This window comes from Symphalangus syndactylus, chromosome 22 (assembly GCF_028878055.3).
Source record: "Symphalangus syndactylus isolate Jambi chromosome 22, NHGRI_mSymSyn1-v2.1_pri, whole genome shotgun sequence".
NCBI lineage: Eukaryota > Metazoa > Chordata > Mammalia > Primates > Hylobatidae > Symphalangus > Symphalangus syndactylus.
Window position 1 is genome coordinate 21,437,895 of NC_072444.2, and position 21,323 is coordinate 21,459,217.

Consider the following 21,323-nt stretch of genomic DNA (forward strand, 5'->3'; position numbering starts at 1 on the left):
CATGTTGCCCAGGCTGGTCTCGAACTCCCGGGCTTAAGCAGTCTTCCCATCTGGGCCTCCCACAGTGCTGGGATTACAGGCATAAACCACCACACCTGGCCCCTGATTTCCTTAACACACCTTTGCTTAAAAGCCTGCTGAGCCCCAGAAGCACATGCCCAACAGACAGTGGGGAGATACCTGGCTGGCTCACCTGAGCAACTGTCTTGGTCCGGGAAGGCAGGCCAACAGAGGAAGCAGCGGGAAACTGAGTGTGTGTGAGCTGGGCCGGGGGGTGGTAGGTGCGGATGTCGCCGTACCGGTACTCTTGAAACAGCTCCCCGCTGGAGTGCACAATCTGCACCCCATGGGTGACCACCACAGGAGGGGTCAGAGGCAGACCCTGGAGTTGGTTACTGGGGGTAACTGTGAGGATACGAGCCTCACCATGAGGGGCAGGGGTAGGGGCAGGAAGGGGGACAGGGACAGGGACAGGGACGGGGGCAGGGGTGGGGGCAGCTTTGGCATCTGGTGTCTTGGCAGCTTCCTTTCCTGGCTGCTGAGGGGCCTTGCTGGCTGGTGGCACCTTCACCACCCCATCCGCGGCCCTGGGCTGCTCGCTGACTGCTGTCACGTGTGGATGCACCATGATCCTCACATCCCGTGGCACAGTATAGGGGTGCAGTCGGTACTCAGACTGCATGACTAGTACCTCTGACTGCACAGGGGCTGTGGCTCGAGCGATGGGAAGGTGATAATGCACTTCCTCCTCGGGAGGGTGCTGGGAGGCCAGCGCAGGCACACCAGCTGGGGCTGGCTGCGGGGTGCTGGCACGCTGTGGGGCCCTGACCTCTATTTGCTGGGGCTGCAGCGGAGCCCGAGGAGAGTGAAGCGCTTCTGGCCGGATGCTGTAGGTGATACTGGGCAGTGTGGGAGTGTTCATTCTCACCTCGCCCTGGGAGAGGTGGCTCAGGGACACAGTCTGGGTGATGCTGTGGGGTGGCATGATGACAGACTGCTCTGGGTGGATGCTGGAGATGAACTGGGGCACTGGGATGCCTGCAGCCAGCATGACTGTGGCGTTGGTGGAGAGCGCCGTGGATGCAGTACTGCTGGGGTGGCTTGCCCTTGGGAATGAGGATGGCCCGGGTCCACTCGGTCGAGGAGAATGAGCGTCTAGCTTTGCGGCTGCCAAATGGGAGACAGTCCGATCTGCTGGGATGCTGGGCCCCGAGGGGACATGGTTGACTTCTGTAGGCAGTTTGCTGGGCAGAGCAGGAGGGTGGTGGGGCGTGAGCGTGGACCCCAGGTTGGCCGGCTGAAGGACCTTGGTCTCAATTTTAAGGGTGACGGGGTCAGCAAGCTTCTTGTTTGTGGTGACAATGCTTGGGGTGAGTACCAGCTGGTTGTGAACCAGCACAGGGGGTGTGTTGATCCCCTGGGTGAGAACCTTCACCGTGCCTCCCTGGGTGACAGGTGTGGACACCGAGAGGTGAATGGGCTCGGGCTTCTCCAAGGATGGCCTATCGGCCTTCACAGATGAAATCACAGGAGAGGCATTATATGTCTGGGCGGTCAGTACCAACGTGGAATGGGTGGCCACGTTCGCATAGCCTGCAGGAGCTTGAGGGCCTTTGGATGGAGGCTGCGATGCTGTGACAGAATCAGGTTTGACCTGGGACTTGGACACTGACTGCTGAAATTCAATGTCCATTGCACTGGCCGGGGGGATCTGGCTGATCTTCGCACTGATCCGCTGTGGGCCTTCGGTCTTCTGCCCTGAATAACTCAGGAGCACAACCCCTTCAGAAGTGTTCACACGCAGCCCCGCCCCTGAGCCCGTGTCTGCCGGACGATCGTCAATCACAGGCATGGACCCTGGGTGGAATCGGCTGTTTTCATTAGCACTCACTCTTTGTTTGCACTTTGCTGACGGCGCAATCACTGCCCCTGCCATTGTCACCGTGCCTGTTGTGGCCGTCACACCACCAGATGCAGCAGTAACTGCACCCGCTGTGACTGTCACTGCACTTGCTGTGGCATTCACTGCACTCGCGGCGGCATTGACTGTGCCTGGGGCGGCGTTCACTGTGCCCACTGTGGCGTTCACTGGAGTGGTGAGAACATTCACTGGCCCTGTGAGAACATTCACAGGCCCCTTCAGGACGTTCACGGGCCCAGCAGGGGTACTCACCAAACTTTTCAGTGTGGTCACTGAGCCCTTCACGGGGCCTTTCAGGGCATTCACTGGGACCAGGGAGACGTTCACCAGGCCAGTGAGTGCGCTCACCAGACCAGTGAGGGTTTGAGGAGCTGGTTTTGCCAAGGTTATCTTCTGTGAATTTTCCAGGTCAATGCTGACAGGCATCCGGCTAATAACAGAGGTAATTTTGGGAGCAATGACTGGAGCCACCTTTTCCTTGTCAGCAACTACCAGCACCTCCGAGGCTTGTGTCTCAGAGTTGTTTGTCACTGGAGCTGCTGTTTTTTCCTCTAAAGGCTTTTTAGATTCAACTGGAGGGGGCGGGGCCTCATGTAGGCAAGGGGCAGCACTGACAGGCTCTGCAATGGCTGTGGTGACACTTGTGGAAGTGACACCTGTGGCAGACACATACTTGGGGTCCATGAGAATCTTCCTTAGGGTGCTGGAGCTGGTGTCGACATCAGAGGCCTTTGTGTCTGGGGGAAGAGCTGGAGATGGAGTGGACTGAGCCCGTGGCTCTTCCTGCCTTGTGATCCACTCTGTCACCTTAGTAGGGGGGCTCTGGTGTGGAATCCCCCCAGAGGCGACAGGAGGTGAGAGCTTTGCTGCAGTTACAGAAGGCAGTGTGGGTAGGGGGATGCTTGGATCGCTGGGTGGGGTCACCGGGTCACTTTCAATGATGGAATGCACCCTGAACCTGGCTTGAGGCTCCTCATCCACCGGCGCTGGCTGGGGAGGTGGGGGAAGGTCTGGGGGCACAGATGCTTTGGTTGGAGTCCTTTCCTCAACACTGATTTCTTGGGACGAATTCTCTGTGGAGGGAGTCTTGCTTAGGTCAGAAGTACATGACTGAGGAGGAGTGGAATGGGGTTTCTCACTCTGCTTTTCTTCCTGTGGGGCTTCGGGGTGCTGTACTGTTGTCTCCTCATTTGCAGCAGGACTCTCACCTTGAGCTTGGTCGGATTCAGGGACATGGCTCTCTACAGGAGCCACCACTTTCTTGTTTGTGTTCCGTTTGCGGCGTGATCGGGTTGTTTTCTGGCGCCCTTTGTCTTTCCGAACAAGAGTGACTTCCGCTTCTTTAGACCCTTTGGCTTCTGGCACTGATTGTGAGGTTTCACTGCTATTTCCTCTGGCTTCCTTGGTATCTGTTGGGCCTGCTGAGGGGTCAGGAGCATTGACTGGCGGCCTAGAAGATTCTGTAGCAGGCTCAGTTTCCAGGATGCCAGACACAGCCTCATCTGCCTCCATTCCTTCCTCAGAAGGCTGCAGCGCCTGTGCACCTGCGGAGGGTTGCAGATCTGTCTGGGATTCTCCAGGATAAGGTGGAGGTGCTGGGAAGTTTTCTGGCTCCCCAGAAATGTCATTGATGATGGAGCCAATGGCTGCAGCCAGCTCTGTTTCACTTGCTTGGTGTGCAGGCTTGTCCCTGTCCTCTGGGGCAAGGCCCTCTGGTGCATCTGCCTTATAGGCAGCAGAGGCAGAGGCCTCGGCGAGCTTTGCGATGTGTTCCACGGCCTGCTCCAGCTCCATCTGCTTGGCTAACTGGGTGGCTTCTGGGGACGGCCCAGAGGCAGACACGTCTTCTTTCTCTGGTTCCTTGTCTGGATCAATTGGATCACTTTTCAACTGGGATGATAAACCATCCTCCTTTTGGGGACTCTCACTTTTCTCAGGGGAGACTGCCACCACCCCAGCTTCCCTCTCCCCTGCCTGTGCTGCAGCCCCCCTGGGACTGACGGCAGCATCCACATTTTTCAGACTTGCAGATTTGTCCACTGCTAACCTGGAGTTTCGAGATCTTCCTCTCTTTGATTTGGAGTTTTTTTCAGGGGCCGGTTTTTTCTCTACAACTTCAACAGGGGCGGCTTCAGGGGGGTTTTTGTCTGTGCCAGCATCTTTTCTGTCACGTTTCTGTTCACTCCCTGCCTCCTCCTCAGCAGCCTTGCGTTCTGTGGGGCTCTCTTTCACGCCTATTTGGGGGCCCACCTCAGTGGTGGCCTCAGGACGTGTAGCATCCACCTTCGGTTCATTTTTTCCCTTTTTTCCTTGGGGGCCACCACCAGCTGCAGTTTTCTGGGACCGTGGGGACCGCCATCCCTCAGGTGGCTTGAGTGTTTCTGCAGGTTCCTTGGCCTCGTTCTCCTCGTCTTCATCGGCTCGCCGGCGTGTCTTTGGAGGCCTTCCCCTCCGAGGGGTGGTGGGAACCGCCGCGGCCTCCTGAAGCTCTCGCTCCAGTCTCTTTCTGGTCACTCTTGGTTGCTCAACAGGCTCTTTGACAGGAGAGCGGTTTTCGTGGTCACCCATGGTTGCATAGACGCTCCTTACATTCCGGCGCCTTGTTCGGCTGAGAGGCAAGCTTGGTTCGGGATGTTCAAGGTCTGCAGCAGAGTTTTTAGAAGCAGTCCTTGTAATCTTCTCTGCCTCCATCTTCAATTCCAAAAGCTTCTGTGCTTCTCCCCGAGGAGAACTGGACCGCTTGAGCTTTTCCCGGTCTATCCTCTCACTCTTCCTTGTGACGGGCTTCTCCACGATACTCACTGCAGCTGCCTGAACAGCGGTCTTTGAACGCTTGCTTTTGTTTGGCTTTTTATCCTTTGCAGCAACTGGAGGAGCAACCTCTAAATCTTCAGAAGCTGGGGGCTGAGCCTCAGGAGCAGCTTCGGCTTTCTGGTTTGCATCAGGCTCAGCATCTGCAGTGGCGTCTGGCTTTTCGGCCTTTGGCTCATTGGCTTCCTCAGACTTCTGAGCTGGTTTTGAAAGTGGCTGGGTACTGTCAGGCTCTGGATCTACGCTGCTCTCTGCCTGGGAAAACGAGGCCCCAGGAGTTGGAGGCTTGGCATCCAGATAAGGCAGCTGGTCACCTGATGAACCTTCCTCAACATGTGCAGGCATCACGGCAGCTTCTTTATTGGGGTCTGCTCCTGGGGGCAGGTCTACTTGTTCCAGCTGTTCCACAGGGGCAGGAGCAGGTTCAGACACAGGCTTTGCTTCTTCTGAGACAGTGGCTGGCTCCACAGTCTTCTCTTCTGTTACCAAAGGTGCCTCTACCATTTTGTCACCAGTGGTCTTCTCTAGTGCTGATGGGGCTGATTCTAGAGTTACGACTGTTACACTTGGAGGCCCAATGGAAGGTGGAGTTTTTAGTTCTGAATCTTTATTCTCAGGAGCAGATTCTGGGGTCTTGGGATGATTTTCTATATCTTCCTGTTTCTCAACCTCTTTGGGTTTCTGGTCTTTTTCTTTTTCTTTCTGTTGCATCCGTGTGAGCTCCATAAATCTACTATGGAACAGAACTACTGGTTCTTGAATGGAATCAGTTGTGCTGTTTGCTCCCTCAGATGTCTGCTTCCCATAGATCCTACCAGAAATGAAGTCAGAGTCTTCCTCTTTTCTCTCTAGATGCTGCAATCGCTTGGAATCTTGTTCAAAGATTGAGCTGTGTAAAAAACGAGAAGCAAACAATTCCTGCCTCTCTTGCTCTTCTTCTTTATGGTCCTCTTTCTTATCATCCATTTTCCCTTCTGAATCAGTCCTAATTTTCTTCTTTTTCATGTACCAGGATGGAATAGGTCTTGGAGCAGAGTCAACCTTTTCTTTATCTTTGTTGTTTCGAAAATTTGCAAATCGGGAGTCCCAATCAAGAAAAGACCAATTTTCTTCACGAGATGAAGAGAGGGATTTAGCCCTTTCAAGCAAAGCTTTAGTGTCTGGTGTGATTGTCTTATCCAATGCAAAAGAGTAAAATTTGTTCCTTTCTAAAGAACTAGAGAGTCTTTCATCTCGCTCACGTAGCTTGTCTTCTCTGTCCCTCAATAAAAAAGACAATCGAGAACTTTCATATAATGCAGAGGCTCTGGGTGAGTGGGATTTGTGTTCACCATCTTCGTCAGAATCAGAAGGTACCTCACCAGGTTCCAGATCTCGTACAGACCGTTTTCGAAGGCTCTCTCTCTTAATTATGCTGTTTGGGAAACTCACATCAAATCTGCTGGCATCTTGTTTCATCTGAGAGTCCCAACGATTTAGTTCATCTTCAGAATTCAAGACAGATAGTTTTATTTTGGCCATATCTGCCATCTGTTCTCTCCTGCTGGAATCATAAGGATTAAATTTTAACGACTCTTCCCTGACTGTTATGTTAGAATAAGAGAGGACTTTTTCATCTACTTTAGGAGACCCTTTTACTGACATTAGCCTAGGGGAGCCTATGGGATCCTCATCTTCATGGAAGGAACCATGTCGGACACTGGGAGAACAACCAGTCCTTTCAGAATCTTCGCTGATTTGGCGTGAACTTCTGTAATTCCGTTCTCGCTTGGTGCAGACATCAAAATCGACATGATCCATCCTTTTCTTTTTGCTAGGAGGAGAGTCATCAGTGACATCTTGAGGGGGTTTGCCTACCTCGTGAACGAGGCTACGTCTTTCATATTCATCTACATCTTTTTTAGGACTGCCAAACTTCTCAGACTTGGCTATTTCCATTTCCATCTGCTGTTTCCTACGACTCTGCTCCATTTGTTTTCGGTAACTCTGCGTGTGATCGATGTCAATGCCAATTTTTTCTTCAGTATTTACTGAATGTGATTTCTCTTGGCCTGATTTACGTTCAGGTGTTTCATCACGAAGACTGCAATAGTTTTTCCTAACGTCTTCTCTCTCTGGTCCTTGATCATCTAATACCTGCAGCTGTTTGAGCTGTGGTTTTGAGGGAATGGGCTTTTTTGATTGGATTTCTTGATTTTCCACAGATTCACCTGCTGGTTCTCCCAGTCTTGCTTGTAGGTCTGAGCTGAGCCTTGAGCCAGACCCAGCAGAAATACTGGCAAGCTCCTGACAGTCTTTGGGGCTGGCAACAGTATTAAGTCTGTCCAGTTTGATTTTTTTAGATTCTCTTTTAAGAATTTCTTTCCTCACAGGCTTTCTTTCAGCCTCTCCTTCCCTCAGCACAACGACCTCTCTAGAGGACACGTCAGGCTGCTTTTTTGAAAGTACACGAGCATCCTCCATCTCTGGACTGCTTTTCTTGATCTCTGGTTTTTGCTTTTCTGCTTTTAAATTGGAATCTGCAAAGCGCCTTTTCCTTGCTTCCAGCTTCTCCAGATCCACAGCATTTACCCCGTCTGCAGCCTGCTCAGGCTTGAGGTGTTTCCTGGCTTTAAGCCTGCCCTCCTTCTCCACTACTTCAACATGGCTTGAAAGCCCCTTTTCCTTTGGTACTTTCATTCTAACTGATTCCAATTTAGACAAGTCAGATTTTGCAGGCTCCGTCTGAGAGACCTGAAGTTTCTGGTCCAGGGTAGAAGATTTGACAGTGTCATTATCAAGCTTGGCTTTCAACTTTTCCACAGAAGTGTGGTCAATGACCTTTCCCTCTTTCTCTTTCACTCGAGTCAAAACCACGCAAGGCATGAGTTCCAGGCGGTTTTTTGCTATTCCCTCTTTGTCAGCTTTCTCTCTGCTCAGTTTATTACAACTCCTGGGCTTTTCAGGGCTTTGCTCTCGCTCATTTTCTTGGTCCGTTTCTGAAGACTGAGAACTAGGGGAGTGAACCTTTCCTTTGCGTTTTTGCTTGTCAGTTTTGTCCTTTTCCACTTTTTCCTTCCGTATTAAGCGTCTCTCTCTCTCTACTCTCTCCGGATCAAAAGTTCGTTCTTTATCTGTCTTTTCATTTTTTGTATAGCGCTCCAAACGAGATTTGTCAAGTTTCTCATATTTTGGAGGGGAGAGTGAGCTACAGCTTCCACTCCGGTCTGAGGATCGGCTGTAAAGCCTCCTCTCAGAATCACTCGGCAACCTCTCTGCCTGAGAGGGAGACGCTCCAGGACTCTGTGGACGTCGCAAGTGAACAGGACTTTGACTTCGTTCAATTGGCCTCCTCTCATGGTCTCTGTCCCGGTCGGACTCAAATCTGTCACGTTCTCTTTCTCGTTCCCTTTGCCTGTAACTATATTCCCTAATATCTTGTTCATAAGGATCATTCCTGTAATCCCTGTATTCCCGAGGATCATCATAGTATCGTGATTCATAGTAGTCTCCTTGGTAAGTTTCCCATTCTGAATAAAACTCTCTCCCCCGAGCTGGATAGTCCCGCCTGGAATCCTCAGGATAAGTGCCTGGAGTTCGAACGCTCTCATAATATGTACGATCTTGGTTATAGTCATAGGATGCCCTTCGTTCCTCTCTGCCAAAAAATAACAAAGATATTAGTTCTTTTGTTTCCTCATCACTTATGCATGAAATCATACATATGAAATCAGAAATTCCTGCTTCTAAAAAATCTTTGACATTATTTAATCATTTGTGAAATGATTAGTTTGTAGTAGCTATCCACTATAGCTTCAAGTAGCTACTAGGCACTTGAAATCTAGCTAAATTGAGATGTGTAAAATACACACCCAATTTTGTAGACCTAGTTTATAGAAAAACAATTTAGACTGATTACATGTTGAAACAACATTTTAGATATATTAAAGAAAATTAATTTCATTTTGTCTTTTTAATGTGGCTACTAGAAAATTTAAAATTACATATACAGAACTTATATAACTTACATTATGCTCCTATTGGGCAGTGGTGATTCAACCCTTTTTTAATGTTTCTGGTAACTCCGGCGTTGTGACAAAGCAGACACTAGTTAGTGGACAATATCCCCATACTCCTAAGTCTCCCACAAAATTACTATTCTATAAAAAGATATTCTTACCATAACTTGGAAAATAAATCCACTGTTTAGAAAAACAGATAAAAATTTTAACTAAAATCTTGCCATCTATGTGACCTGTATGATGCTGTTAACACTTCTATCTAATTCACAGTTTTTAAAAAATACATTGGAACCTGGTTAAACTCTCTGAACTCAGTCTCCTCACTCATAAAATGATGGTAGCTTTTCCTCATAAAGCTCTTAAAAAGATTAAGATAATACCTGTAAAAACTTTCCTAGCATAATCCTAGGCAGGTACTTGGCCTTAGTAAATGTTGTCACTTTCCCCCAGGCTGCCAACTAACAAACCAGGGATGACTGCAAGCACTGTGAGAGAACTCCTCCAGTTTTAAGGAACTTACCACAGGTTTTCTCCCACAGGCACCTGTCTGGTGCCTTCAAAATAGGATTAAATTTACACACAAGAACATATATTATATGAAATTAAATACACCTGTAACAGAGACCAATTACTTCCTTCACTCATTCATTCTCAGCAATGTTTGTTCTCTCACTTAGATACACCTGGCTCATTCTAGATAACACTGCCATTAGTAGCTCGCTGAAAGAACACTAGAATTTGGCCGGGCACGGTGGCTCATGCCTGTAATCCCAGCACTTTGGGAGGCCGAGGCGGGTGGATCACGAGGTCAGGAGATCGAGACCATCCTGGCTAACATGGTGAAACCCCGTCTCTACTAAAAATAGAAAAAATTAGCCAGGTGTGGTGGCGGGCGCCTGTAGTCCCAGGTACTCGGGAGGCTGAGGAAGGAGAATGGCGTGAACCTGGGAGGTGGAGCTTAAAGTGAGCCAAGATCGTGCTACTGCACTCCAGCCTGGGTGACAGAGCGAGACACCGTCTCAAAAAAAAAAAAGAACACTAGAACATAAGCCCCATAAAGGCACAGGCTTTGTCTTCTTGGCCAAAATTTCTCTAGCTCTTACAACAGCACTTGGCTCATAGCACTCAACTATTTGTTAAAAGAATGAACTTTAGAAAAATATATCAAAGCTGCTACTAAATGATGTTCCAACTCCTTTGAACAGCAAACGAAGCATCTAGACTGAACATTCCAACACTGGAAGCATCAATAACACATTATTTTATATATATGTGTGTGTGTGTGTGTGTGTGTATATATATATATATCCGAGCTGGAGTGCAGTGGCACAATCTTGGCTCACTGCTCTCCACCTCTGGGGTTTAAGTGATCCTCCTACCTCACCACCACGAGTAGCTGGGAATACAGGCATGCGCCACCATGCTTGGCTAATTTTTTTGTATTTTTAGTAGAGACAGGTTTCACTGTGTTGGCCAGGCTGAACTCAAACTCCTGACCTCTGGTGATCTGTCCGCCTCAGTCTCCCAAAGTTCTGGGATTACAGGCATGAGCCACCGTGCCTGGCCTATTATATGTACTTATACTGAACTTTCTCAAAGAAAATATTTTATTGTGTATCTATGATATTTGGTTTAATTGGATTCAAGATGATCCTTCCACAGCTCCATGGGAATCAGATTCCTTGTCTAAATACTGACCAGCCAGCTCATAAATGTTACTAGGCATCGAATTAGGCTAATTTAACTCATTACCACCATAAATACATACTTTGAGGATGTATTTTCCACATGAAGGTGAACACATTATATACCTTCTAATATTATAAAGTGAGTAAGACACCTAGAATGGTCATTAGTTTACTGCCCATATTAATGGTAGGCTTGAGTCATATTTTAAAAACACAGTATCAAGATACCTTTTTAATTAAGCAAACTAAAACTATATCTAAAAATATGGGCTGGGCATGGTAGCTTAGGCTTGTAATCCTAGCACTTTGGGAGGCCTGCTTGAGGCCAGGAGTTCAAGACTGGCAGGATCAACACAGCAAGACCCCATCCCTACAAAAAAAAAAAAAAATTAATAAAAATTTATAAAGTAGTAATATAAAAAAAAAGTTTTGGAAGGCAGAAATATATGTATAAGCATTCATGCTGCAGCACTGTTCAGCTTAACAAATACTTATTTTGCTGGGCCCCATGACAACAAAAGAAATAAGCAGTTCTGCCCTCAAAGAATTCAACAATTTAAGCAGGGACAACACAACTGGCACTTGGACCATGTACGGGGACACTGAGGAACTGCAGAAAGTCAGAGAGAACTCTGTTCACAAAACCACACAGTATCCAAAGTACCATAAGTAGATGTCATCTGAATCACAATGTGACCCTGTAAATTCATCTCGAGAACCACTTTGGTAAAGGGTAGGCTCAATGCACTAGCAGGTAGGAACCCTAGGTTTATCCCCAGCCCAGCCCCTTAGTGGCCTGTGACCTTATTAGCAAAAGTTCCTTCCATAAAAAGCGTTACCTGACAAGAGTATTAGAGGGATCGAATGAAATACTACTTGGAAAATGGGAAAGCCCTGTGCAAATACAGTTGTCATTTGCATTCCTGAGCTTATCACTAGCGTTAAAGCATTTTTTTTCATTCATGCATCAACTACTCAGTGAGATAACTTCCATTCTATGGAAGAGGCAAAGATCCTCAAGGTCTACTGCAAGGAATGCATTCCACAAGCACTGCCAACTGAAACCACACGGGGCAAACCTGGGTCACAGTGAAGTCCCACACCCTCCTGCTTCCTCACGAGGAGATAACCGCCATTTGAGAGGGATAAATAACCATGAGAAAAAACACAGAACAAACCCAAAGCCAGTTAGTTCATCACTAAAAAAAAAACAATGACTTTTGGCCGAGCGCAGTGGCTCACACCTGTAATCCCAGCACTTTGGGAGGCCGAGGCGGGTGGATCACCTGAGGTCGGGAGTTTGAGACCAGCCTGACCAACATGGAGAAACCCCATCTCCACTAAAAATGCAAAATTAGCCAGGCCTGGTGACGCGTGCCTGTAATTCCAGCTACTCTGGAGCCTGAGGCAGGAGAATCGCTTGAACCCGGGAGGCGGAGGTTGCGGTGAGCCGAGATTGCGCCATTGCACTCCAGCCTGGGCAACAAAAGCAAAACTCCGTCTCAAAAAAAAAAAATAGATTTTAAGTAGTAATATACAAAAAGTAACACCCACATTACATTATTCAACCCTCACACAAAACTCCTGTTTTAAAATATTTAATATACACAGAGGATTTTAATGGATTTTCTATGTTTTAGGTGCACGTAGGCCTCCAGGACACTTTCCACTCACATATAGATAAGAATTCCTTGTAAGCATTTACTGTATTAACAATGACTTCAAACTGCTACTTGGGAAGCCAGGATGGAGAATTTTTTTCTCTCTTGACATAAGACACACACATTATCTTGCATGTGGCCACACAATTTTATGCTCACTCTCGCTGTCTTACACTCACACAACTGAGAAAACAGCCTATCAAGCCTGACTTTCTAGCTAAAGGAGTGTTGATCTTTGAAGCTTTGTGATTTGGATTCTGATCTGGTAAGAAACTATCAAAACCTGACAAGTTTGAGCTTTTGAGAATTTGGCCATAGGGAGCATTTTTCATTTAAAAACACCAAGTAGGCCGGGCGCAGTGGCTCACGCCTGTAATCCCAGCACTTTGGGAGGCCAAGGTGGGCGGATCACGAGGTCAGGAGTTCAAGACCAGCGTGACCAATATGGTGAAACCTCATCTCTACTAAAAATACAAAAATTAGCCAGGCATGGTGGCATGCGCCTGTAGTCCCAGCTACTCGGGAAGCTGAGGCAGGAGAATCGCTTGAACCTGGAAGGCAGAGGTTGCAGTGAGCCAAGATCGCATCACTGCACTCTAGCCTGGGCAACAGAGCAAGACTCTATCTCAAAAAAAAAAAAGCACCAAGTATTCAATGACTGTTGTACAATATTCCACTAAGAAATGAATTAATATATACTAATACTTGCTATCACTTAAACAAAAATGAATTGGCAAGAAGAGGCAGTAGAAAGGGAATGCATTCAACAGGGCTTGTGGCAGCACAACACTGACTTGGCTCATCTTGCCATGGAGCCCTTTTCATACCTTGAACTCAACTGTCTAAAGGCGTTTTTCACACAAACCTTTTGTCTAACACGTATGTATAGGGGTGGAGACCTAGTGGGAACATTCCAGGAAACTTAATCAGAGGCATGTCTGGAAAAACAGCTTGATCATATGGACCAAATTTCCATTTTCAAAAGTAATCAGCTATTGAAGAATCTGGTGGCATTATCTTAAGATGTTTTACTATATTTCGGTCTGTTCAGCAGAAAAAACATTAAATGCTACATAACCATGACTGAAAGTATTAACAAGGGGAAATCAGGTTTGCCCTGCACATTGCCAAAGTTACCAGTTTACATATGCTTTGGCTTATTGATTCACTTTGACTATTTAAGAGATTCAACTTTAAAATAAAGCTCTTGATATTCTTTTGGAAGTTTTTATTTTTATTTTTTTTAAGTTAAATGTATGAGCACATACAAGCTGGATGTTGTCATTACTAAATATGTAGCCATTTAAAAGTTTATAATGCACTCTAACATATATTAATACATTTACTTTAAGAAGTAACTGTAAGCAAGATGATTTGTATTTATGATTAATGGTACATAAAGCAGACCAGGTGCGGTGGCTCACACCTGTAATCCCAGCGCTTTGGGAGGCCAAGGCGGGCAGATCGCTTGAGTCCAGGAGTTCAAGACCAGCCTGGACAACATGGAGAAACCCCGTCTTTACAAAAATTACTCCAGCGTGGTGGCAAGTGTCTGTAGTCCCAGCTATTCAAGAAAATGACGTGTGAGGATCACTTGAGCCTACAAGGCAGAGACTGCAGTGAGCCATGATCATGCCACTGTACTCCAGTCTGGGTGACAGAGTGAGATCCTGTCTCAAAAAAAAAAGTACAGGCCAGGCGCGGTGGCTCACGCTTGTAATCCCAGCACTTTGGGAGGCCGAGGCGGGCAGATCACCAGGTCAGGAGATCGAGACCACGGTGAAACCCCGTCTCTACTAAAAATACAAAAAAAATTAGCCGGGCGCGGTGGCGGGCGCCTGTAGTCCCAGCTACTCGGAGAGGCTGAGGCCGGAGAATGGCGTGAACCCGGGAGGCGGAGCTTGCAGTGAGCCGAGATTGCACCACTGCACTCCAGCCTGGGCGACTGAGCGAGACTCCGTCTCAAAAAAAAAAAAAAAGTACATAAAGTTATCACCTGGCAAAACAGTAACTCTTTCAAGCTCTAGGAGCGTTCAGAGAGAAATCCAGACAGGTTGCTCCAAACCCATAGGAATTACCTGGAAACTGGATTCAAAAAAATAAACCTTTGTTTCCATATGAAGTGATAAAAGAGAAGCATTCTCTATTCTAGAAGATGAAAGTAGGGGTAAAAAGTGAAAAATAAAATTTAATGCCATCTTAAGTTTCTGTATTAAAACTCAAGCTACACTGATAAGTTTAAAATACATACCTTCTTTCGGCTAACATTTCATAAAAGTCTCTGATGTCTTGACCAGATTTCTCCATGCAGTGATAAAAAGCCAGCTGACTTTCCCGATTTGCAAAATCCACCTTTAAAAAAAAAAAAGAGAGGTGTTTGATGCAAGTTTCAAATTTTAATGATGGAAGAATGTTATCAAATTTGTAAATTCTTCACAACATAGCCCTTCTGAGAAAATTTCAGGAAAACAGCAATGTATCTCAAGTAAAACAGTCCCAATCATTGAAACTATATTTTATTAACCTGAAATCTCTCAAATTCTGTATAAACCGTGATAAAGGAATGAAATTTATAAAGTTTCAAACCCAATTGTGAAGGAGTGAAAAAAGCAAAATGGAAAACTGAAATGGCAATTAAGTAATCAGATCAACTAAATCCAGCAATCTCTGTTGCCAAAACTACAGTTAGAATATAAAATAAAATATGGATGAACATTTTAAACTTTACTCACAGCTGGGCTTCAAAGTTATTAAAGCATATGATGCCCATCAGCTGTCAATTAGCTTATCGTCTTATTTTTAAAATACTTCTTTCAACCTAACAATCATAGTTATTTCATAGTTATTAAGTGCATAAATTCCTTCAAACTACCATGAATACAAGTTTTTAAATACATACACTAGACATAAAATTATGCTTTCAGTGGCTACCCATCTTCAGGAGAGTAGGAAAGGAAAGAAAGACATATCATTCAGGATGCTGGACTGATACTATGAGGCCCTGGGTGTCAGATACCCATGGGTGACTGTGGTTGAGCCTGCGATGAGAGTGTCTATGTGAGCATCAGCACCCAGACACTGAGAAGCACACTTCTTTGAATGAGAGGATTTTTAGGGAAGGATCTGTGGCTAATGGTTTAAAGATGCTGTGCCCACAAGTAGCTGAGCATAAAATTGTAATACTCCCCCTTAAACACTAATGATACAGCATACGTGTCCTGTAAACCACTCCCCTGGCTGGCAGCCTACAAAATGCTAGTTATTAATGGTGTGAGTTGTTTTTTTGTTTTTGTTTTTGTTTTTGAGATGGAGTCTCACTCTGTCACCCAGGCTGGAGTGCAATGGCATGATCTCGGCACACTGCCACCTCCGCCTCCTGGGTTCAAGCAATTCTCCTGCGTCAGCCTCCCAAGTAGCTGGGATTAACAGGCATGCGCCACCACGCCCAGCTAATTTTTTTTGTATTTTTAGTAGAGACGGGGTTTCACCATGTTCATCAGGCTGGTCTCGAACTCCTGACCTCAGGTGATCCACCTGCCTTAGCCTCCCAAAGTGCTGGGATTACAGGCATGAGCCACCACGCCCAGCCCAAGAGGGTGAGATTTGAATAGGACTTTGTTTTGCTTCTGTTTAAAGTCATTCTGCACACCTTAATTTTATTCCCACCGATTTTCCTCCCTTTGGTCTCTTTTACAGCTGCTTGTGCATATTCAATTTCATTGTAGAGAACCAGGGCCATGCCTTTTAAGCGGTCAAACACCACCTGTAAAACAAACAAACAAACAAACAAACAAAAAACAAGTAAGAGCCTCATCCAGCTTAGTGTCAGTCCCAACAAAATCCACAAGGACACGGATGAGAAAAAATATATTTTTATATATTTTATTCTATTAAAAAAAGTGTGATGCACATTGTAGTGAACACAATAAAATGAAAATGTGCAGGGACTGTTTACAATCATAGACATTATGGGTTGAGATATTATGCCTTTAATTTGTTCTTCTGTATTTTACTTTGTTTTCCACGTTTACTGACCACTATATTGTATTTCAGTAAAGTATTCATCTTGTTTTGGCTCAAAACAAAAAAGCAAAACCAACAACAACAAAAAACACCCTTGAAAGGAAGGAAAAATTAAGAACAAGAAAGAATTTCTGTGAACTTTGGCTACAAGTAGCATAACTGTCTTAAGTCTGTGGATTTTTTTATACAGGCAATCTTTAAGATGTGTATTTCTCTCAACAACAAAAGCTACATTTAAAGTATTGTCTGCCAGGCGCGGTGCCTGTCATCTCAGCACTTCAGGAGGCAGAGAGGCAGGTGGATCACTTGAGGTCAGGAGTTTGAGACCAGCCTGGCCAACATGGCAAAACCCCATCTCTACTAAAAATACAAAACTAGCCAGGCGTGGTGGCACACACCTGTAATCCCAGCTATTCGAGAGGCTGAGGCTACAGAATCGCTTGAACCTGGGAGGCGGAAGTTGCAGTGAGCTGAGATCCCGCTGCTGCACTCCAGGCTGGGTGACAGAGCAAGACTCTGTCTCAATTAAAAATAAATAAATTAATTAAAAAAAAAATAAAGCATTGTCAAGGCTATACAATATACCTACCACAGAGTAAACATAGTTTTAAGGAACCGAAGCTTGACCTTCACACACTGAATTGGGTCTGGAGACCCTTTTCCTGTTGCTTATGGATGTATTACATAAAAATCATTGGTTAGATGAATATTCTGTTGTGTGAACTTCCCCTCATTTAAAAAAGTCTAATTACATATTTAGTGCAAATGTGAATAACTATATAATCAGACTATCTAATTTTAATGTAAGATAAAATTATAAAAATCCCTAAGCAACATTTCTATTTCATTCTATTTATACTATGAGAATAGTTTCAAAATTAATCATCTTGGCTAGTTCAAAACAGTTTTTCAAAATACTAATAACTTAAGGCAACAGATGCAAATGCCCTTATTGATCAAATCTTAGCAAACATAATTTTAATGTGCTAGTTATTAAAGAAATAGGCAATGCTAGCCAATTGAGACTGAAAGGAGAGAATACGAAGACGAGTGAGTCAGATATCTGAACCACACACCAAAACCTCCCGCCTACCTTTACCACAGGCCCATATCGGCAGAAATGTCGTGTTAAATACTGATCTGACACGTTCGAAGAAAGCCCATCTAGCCACACGCAGTTTGTAGGCATGCTCTTTCCAAAACCCAGCTGAATATAAAAGGCAAAATTTCTATTAGTAAAGTTCACAATTACTATTCAACTACAGAATTCTGAGAAAACTGGTTTTCTATAGGAATCTTATCAAATCAACATCTCAAGTGGGAACCATCTGGTTAAAATTAAATAGGAATATATAAAAAAAAAATCCTGCCTGGCTAATCGAGTATTAATCAGATTACAGTATATAATAGGATAGGAATACAAAGAAATATATCACTTTTATGGTTATCTGTCTTACTAGGATCTTAAATAATAAGGCATATGCAAAAAAAACCCTTCAAATCTTAAAAAACAAAGTAAATCATAACAGCACAATAATTTATGCAAATTCATTTACCTTGAGGCGATTATTTCCAAGATATTCCCCATCCATCTTCTTAATAGCTTTACAAACGCTAGCAATATCACAGTATTGCAGAAACGCATACTGAGGAACTCCATTTACTTTCTTAATGTCAATATCCTGAAAAAACCAATGAATACAACTTAGCAATATGCCCAAGAAAATAAATTAGAATGAACCAAGTCCATATAGGGTATTTATTTCTCAAAAAAGTCATGTTCTCAATCATCATTTACTTAAAAAAATTGTACACCTTAATACAATGGTAAGTTACTAGTTTGCTATAAAACATATAGCATTTGTTGCCACAAACCATGAAATCCTTCTCATGTGAAGCTCTCTGCAAAGGAGCAACAGCGTTGCAATTCAAAATTCAAAATTTTAAATCCATAATAACAGCATTAAGAGAAACTTAACGATAATAAAGAAAAGGCAGGCTATTTCATGAAATCCTAAGAAATAATTCCCTTCTGCAATATCTAAAATCGTTATTAGGGGCCAGGCCATTTAAAATATGGTATCTGGCTGGGCACGGTGGCTCACACCTGTAATCCTAGCACTTTGGGAGGCGGAGGCAGGTGGATCACTTGAGATCAGGAGTTTGACACCAGCCTAGCCAACATGGTGAAAACCTGTCTCTACTAAAAATACAAAAATTGTCCCAGCACTTTGGGAGGCCGAGGCAGGCGGATCACGAGGTCAGGAGATCGAGACCACGGTGAAACCCCGTCTCTACTAAAAATACAAAAAAAAATTAGCCGGGCGTGGTGGCGGGCGCCTGTAGTCCTAGCTACTCAGAGAGGCTGAGGCAGGAGAATGGCGTGAACCCGGGAGGCGGAGCTTGCAGTTAGCCGAGATTGCGCCACTGCACTCCAGCCTGGGAGACAGAGCGAGACTCCGTCTCAAAAAAAAAAAGAAAAAAGAAAGAAACAAACAAAAAAGTAAAAATACAAAAATCAGCCAGGCATGGCGGCACGTGCCTGTAATCCCAGTTATTCTGAAGGCTGAGGCAAGAGAATCGCTTGAACCCAGGAGGCAGAGGTTGCAGTAAACCAAGATCGCGCCATTGCGCAGGTGACAAAAGTGAAACTCCGTCTCAAAAATAAATAAATAAAATAAAATATGATATCTGAGATTAATAAATCTTTGTTCTTTAACCTTTAAAATTAAAAGATCGATAAATAAATAAATAAGTAACAGATAACTGTCTAAAGACAAAAGAAGCTGGAGCCCAGATAGGTTACTGAATTCCATACCACCCATCTAGGTAGGCAGTAGAACTGCAATTAGAGTATATGCTACTCCCACAAAACCAAAAGAATTTGACAAATCAGGCCGGGCGCGGTGGCTCACGCTTGTAATCCCAGCACTTCGGGAGGCCGAGGCGGGCGGATCACGAGGTCAGGAGATCGAGACCACGGTGAAACCCCGTCTCTACTAAAAATACAAAAAAACTAGCCGGGCGTGGTGGCGGGCGCCTGTAGTCCCAGCTACTCGGAGAGGCTGAGGCAGGAGAATGGCGTGAACCCGGGAGGCAGAGCTTGCAGTGAGCCGAGATTGCGCCACTGCACTCCAGCCTGGGCGACAGAGCAAGACTCCATCTCAAAAAAAAAAAAAAAAAAAAAAAAAAGAATTTGACAAATCAAAATAATTGAAAATGAGGTCATCCATTTCTCCATCAGCAAGGAAGGACATTGGGGTGGGGCTGACATACCTATCAAGGACACTAACTAACTACCAGGGCTTCCAATGCTTTGATGAAACCTCAGATGTGTGACTTTGTGGCCAAGAATCTGTAATATCATATTGTTGGAGCATTAATTGGGGGTTGTGGTTCTCTATAAGTCTGCTGTAGCTGAACCAAGGAGGCATGTGCAGATTTCTACAGAAGTTACAATTCTATGAAAGATTTTGAGGAGATGAGAAAGGCTGGTATCTTATAAAATGATATATCCCAGCCTGGGCATGGTGGCTCACACATGTAATCCCACCACTTTAGGAAGCCAAGGCAGGCGGATCACCTGAGGTCAGGAGTTCAAGACCAGCCTGGCCAACACGGTGAAACCCTGTCTCTACTAAAAAACACAAAAATTAGCTGGGCCTGGTGGTGGGCGCCTGTAATCCCAGCTACTCAGGAGACTGAGGCAGGAGAATCACTTGAACCCAGGAGGCAGAGGTTGCAGTGAGCCAAGATCGCACCACTGCACTCCAGCCTGGGTGACAAGAGTGAAACTCCATCTAAAAAAATAATAATAGTATATCCAAAGATTACAAAGCTGTGACCAAAATATTTTCATTTTGAAACTGACTCCAATTTTGAGTCATAAAGGAACAGAAAACTTCTTGTACCCCTTAATCTAACAATGACTTGCATAATATAAAAAGTGATTCAAATTAAAACTTCCTAATAGAATTGAACTGCTAGCAGACGACACCCATATTCTAGTAATCCCCAAGGTATTTCTGATGTGCACTGTGATCACAAAACAATCGTACACTAATTTGCTGCTTCTTTTTTTGGAGACAGGGTCTCACTCTATCACCCACGCTGGAGTACAGTGGCATGATCTCGGCTCACCACAGCCTCTGCTTCTTGGACTCAAGTGGTTCTCCAGCCTCAGCCTCCTGAGTAGCTGGGACTACTGGAGCAAGCCGCCAACACCCAGCTAATTTTTGTATTTTTATGGAGACAGGGCTTTGCCATGTTGCCCAGGCTGGTCTTAAACTTCTGAGCTCAAAGTGATCTGCCCACTTCACCCTCCCAAAGTGCTGGGATTATAGGTGTGAGCCACCATGCTCAGCCTGCTGTTTCATTTTTAAAAACATTTTTCTCTTCCAGATTTTATCCACAGGACTAGAGATGGCATTAAAACAGAACCCAATGAACAAAGAAAGATAAAAATGGGTAAGAGCCAGCCTGGGCAACATGGCAAAACACCACCTCTACAAAAAACACAAAAATTAGCTGGGCGTGGTGGGACATGTCTACAGTCCCAGCTACTCAGGAGACTGAGAGATGGGAGGATCACTTGAGCCCAGGAGGTTGAGGCTGCAGTGAGTCGTGATCATGACACTGCACTCCAGGCTCGGAGACAGAGTGATACTCTGTCTCAAAAAAATAAATAAATAAATAAAGATAAAATATATATGTGTAAACAAAGGACATATATTACATTTTTACACACGTATATAGAACCATACCCAATGGGATTCTTTCTGGATTATCTTTTAGCAAGAGCTAAAAGCACACGACAATATTCATTACACCATTAAATATCACCTTTCCAAATATAATCTGTGCTATGCTTTATGTGTTATGACAAAGACCTAAAATTGTTTTCATAGTAAAAGCAACATACCACAATTTCTCCAAAGCGCTGGAAGATGTTGCGAAGGTCATGGTAAGTAGTGGTTTTTTCAAGGTTGCCAATAAAGAGAGTTCTTGTTGCTTTGGGGTGAAATTCATCTATCCTTTCATCCAAGGGGCGAAATTCATTTTCACTTTCCGTTTCTGTAAGTGGAACGGGGGCCAAGTAAAAAGAAAAGAGAGTATTTCAATGCATATTTATATATCATGGAAAAATCTACATTTAAAAAACAAAATGTCTGAAAAAATGGGCTTGAATACTCACATAAACTGAAATATCATAAACACC

General features: G+C 44.8%; 1 protein-coding gene across 3 annotated transcripts in view; it reads right to left on the reverse strand.

Moving 5' to 3' along the window:
- Nucleotides 1-21,323, reverse strand: part of SPEN (spen family transcriptional repressor) — a 92,854-nt gene that overhangs the window by 3,984 nt on the left and 67,547 nt on the right. For all 3 annotated transcript variants that reach the window (XM_055262496.2, XM_063631787.1, XM_055262497.2), the window contains 6 exons: nucleotides 21,027-21,178; nucleotides 17,662-17,787; nucleotides 17,199-17,312; nucleotides 15,732-15,845; nucleotides 14,334-14,434; nucleotides 194-8,369 (listed from right to left, as the gene is read on the reverse strand). In XM_055262496.2, the coding sequence (XP_055118471.1) occupies nucleotides 194-8,369; nucleotides 14,334-14,434; nucleotides 15,732-15,845; nucleotides 17,199-17,312; nucleotides 17,662-17,787; nucleotides 21,027-21,178 (8,783 nt within the window). The remainder of the gene's footprint in view (nucleotides 1-193; nucleotides 8,370-14,333; nucleotides 14,435-15,731; nucleotides 15,846-17,198; nucleotides 17,313-17,661; nucleotides 17,788-21,026; nucleotides 21,179-21,323) is intronic.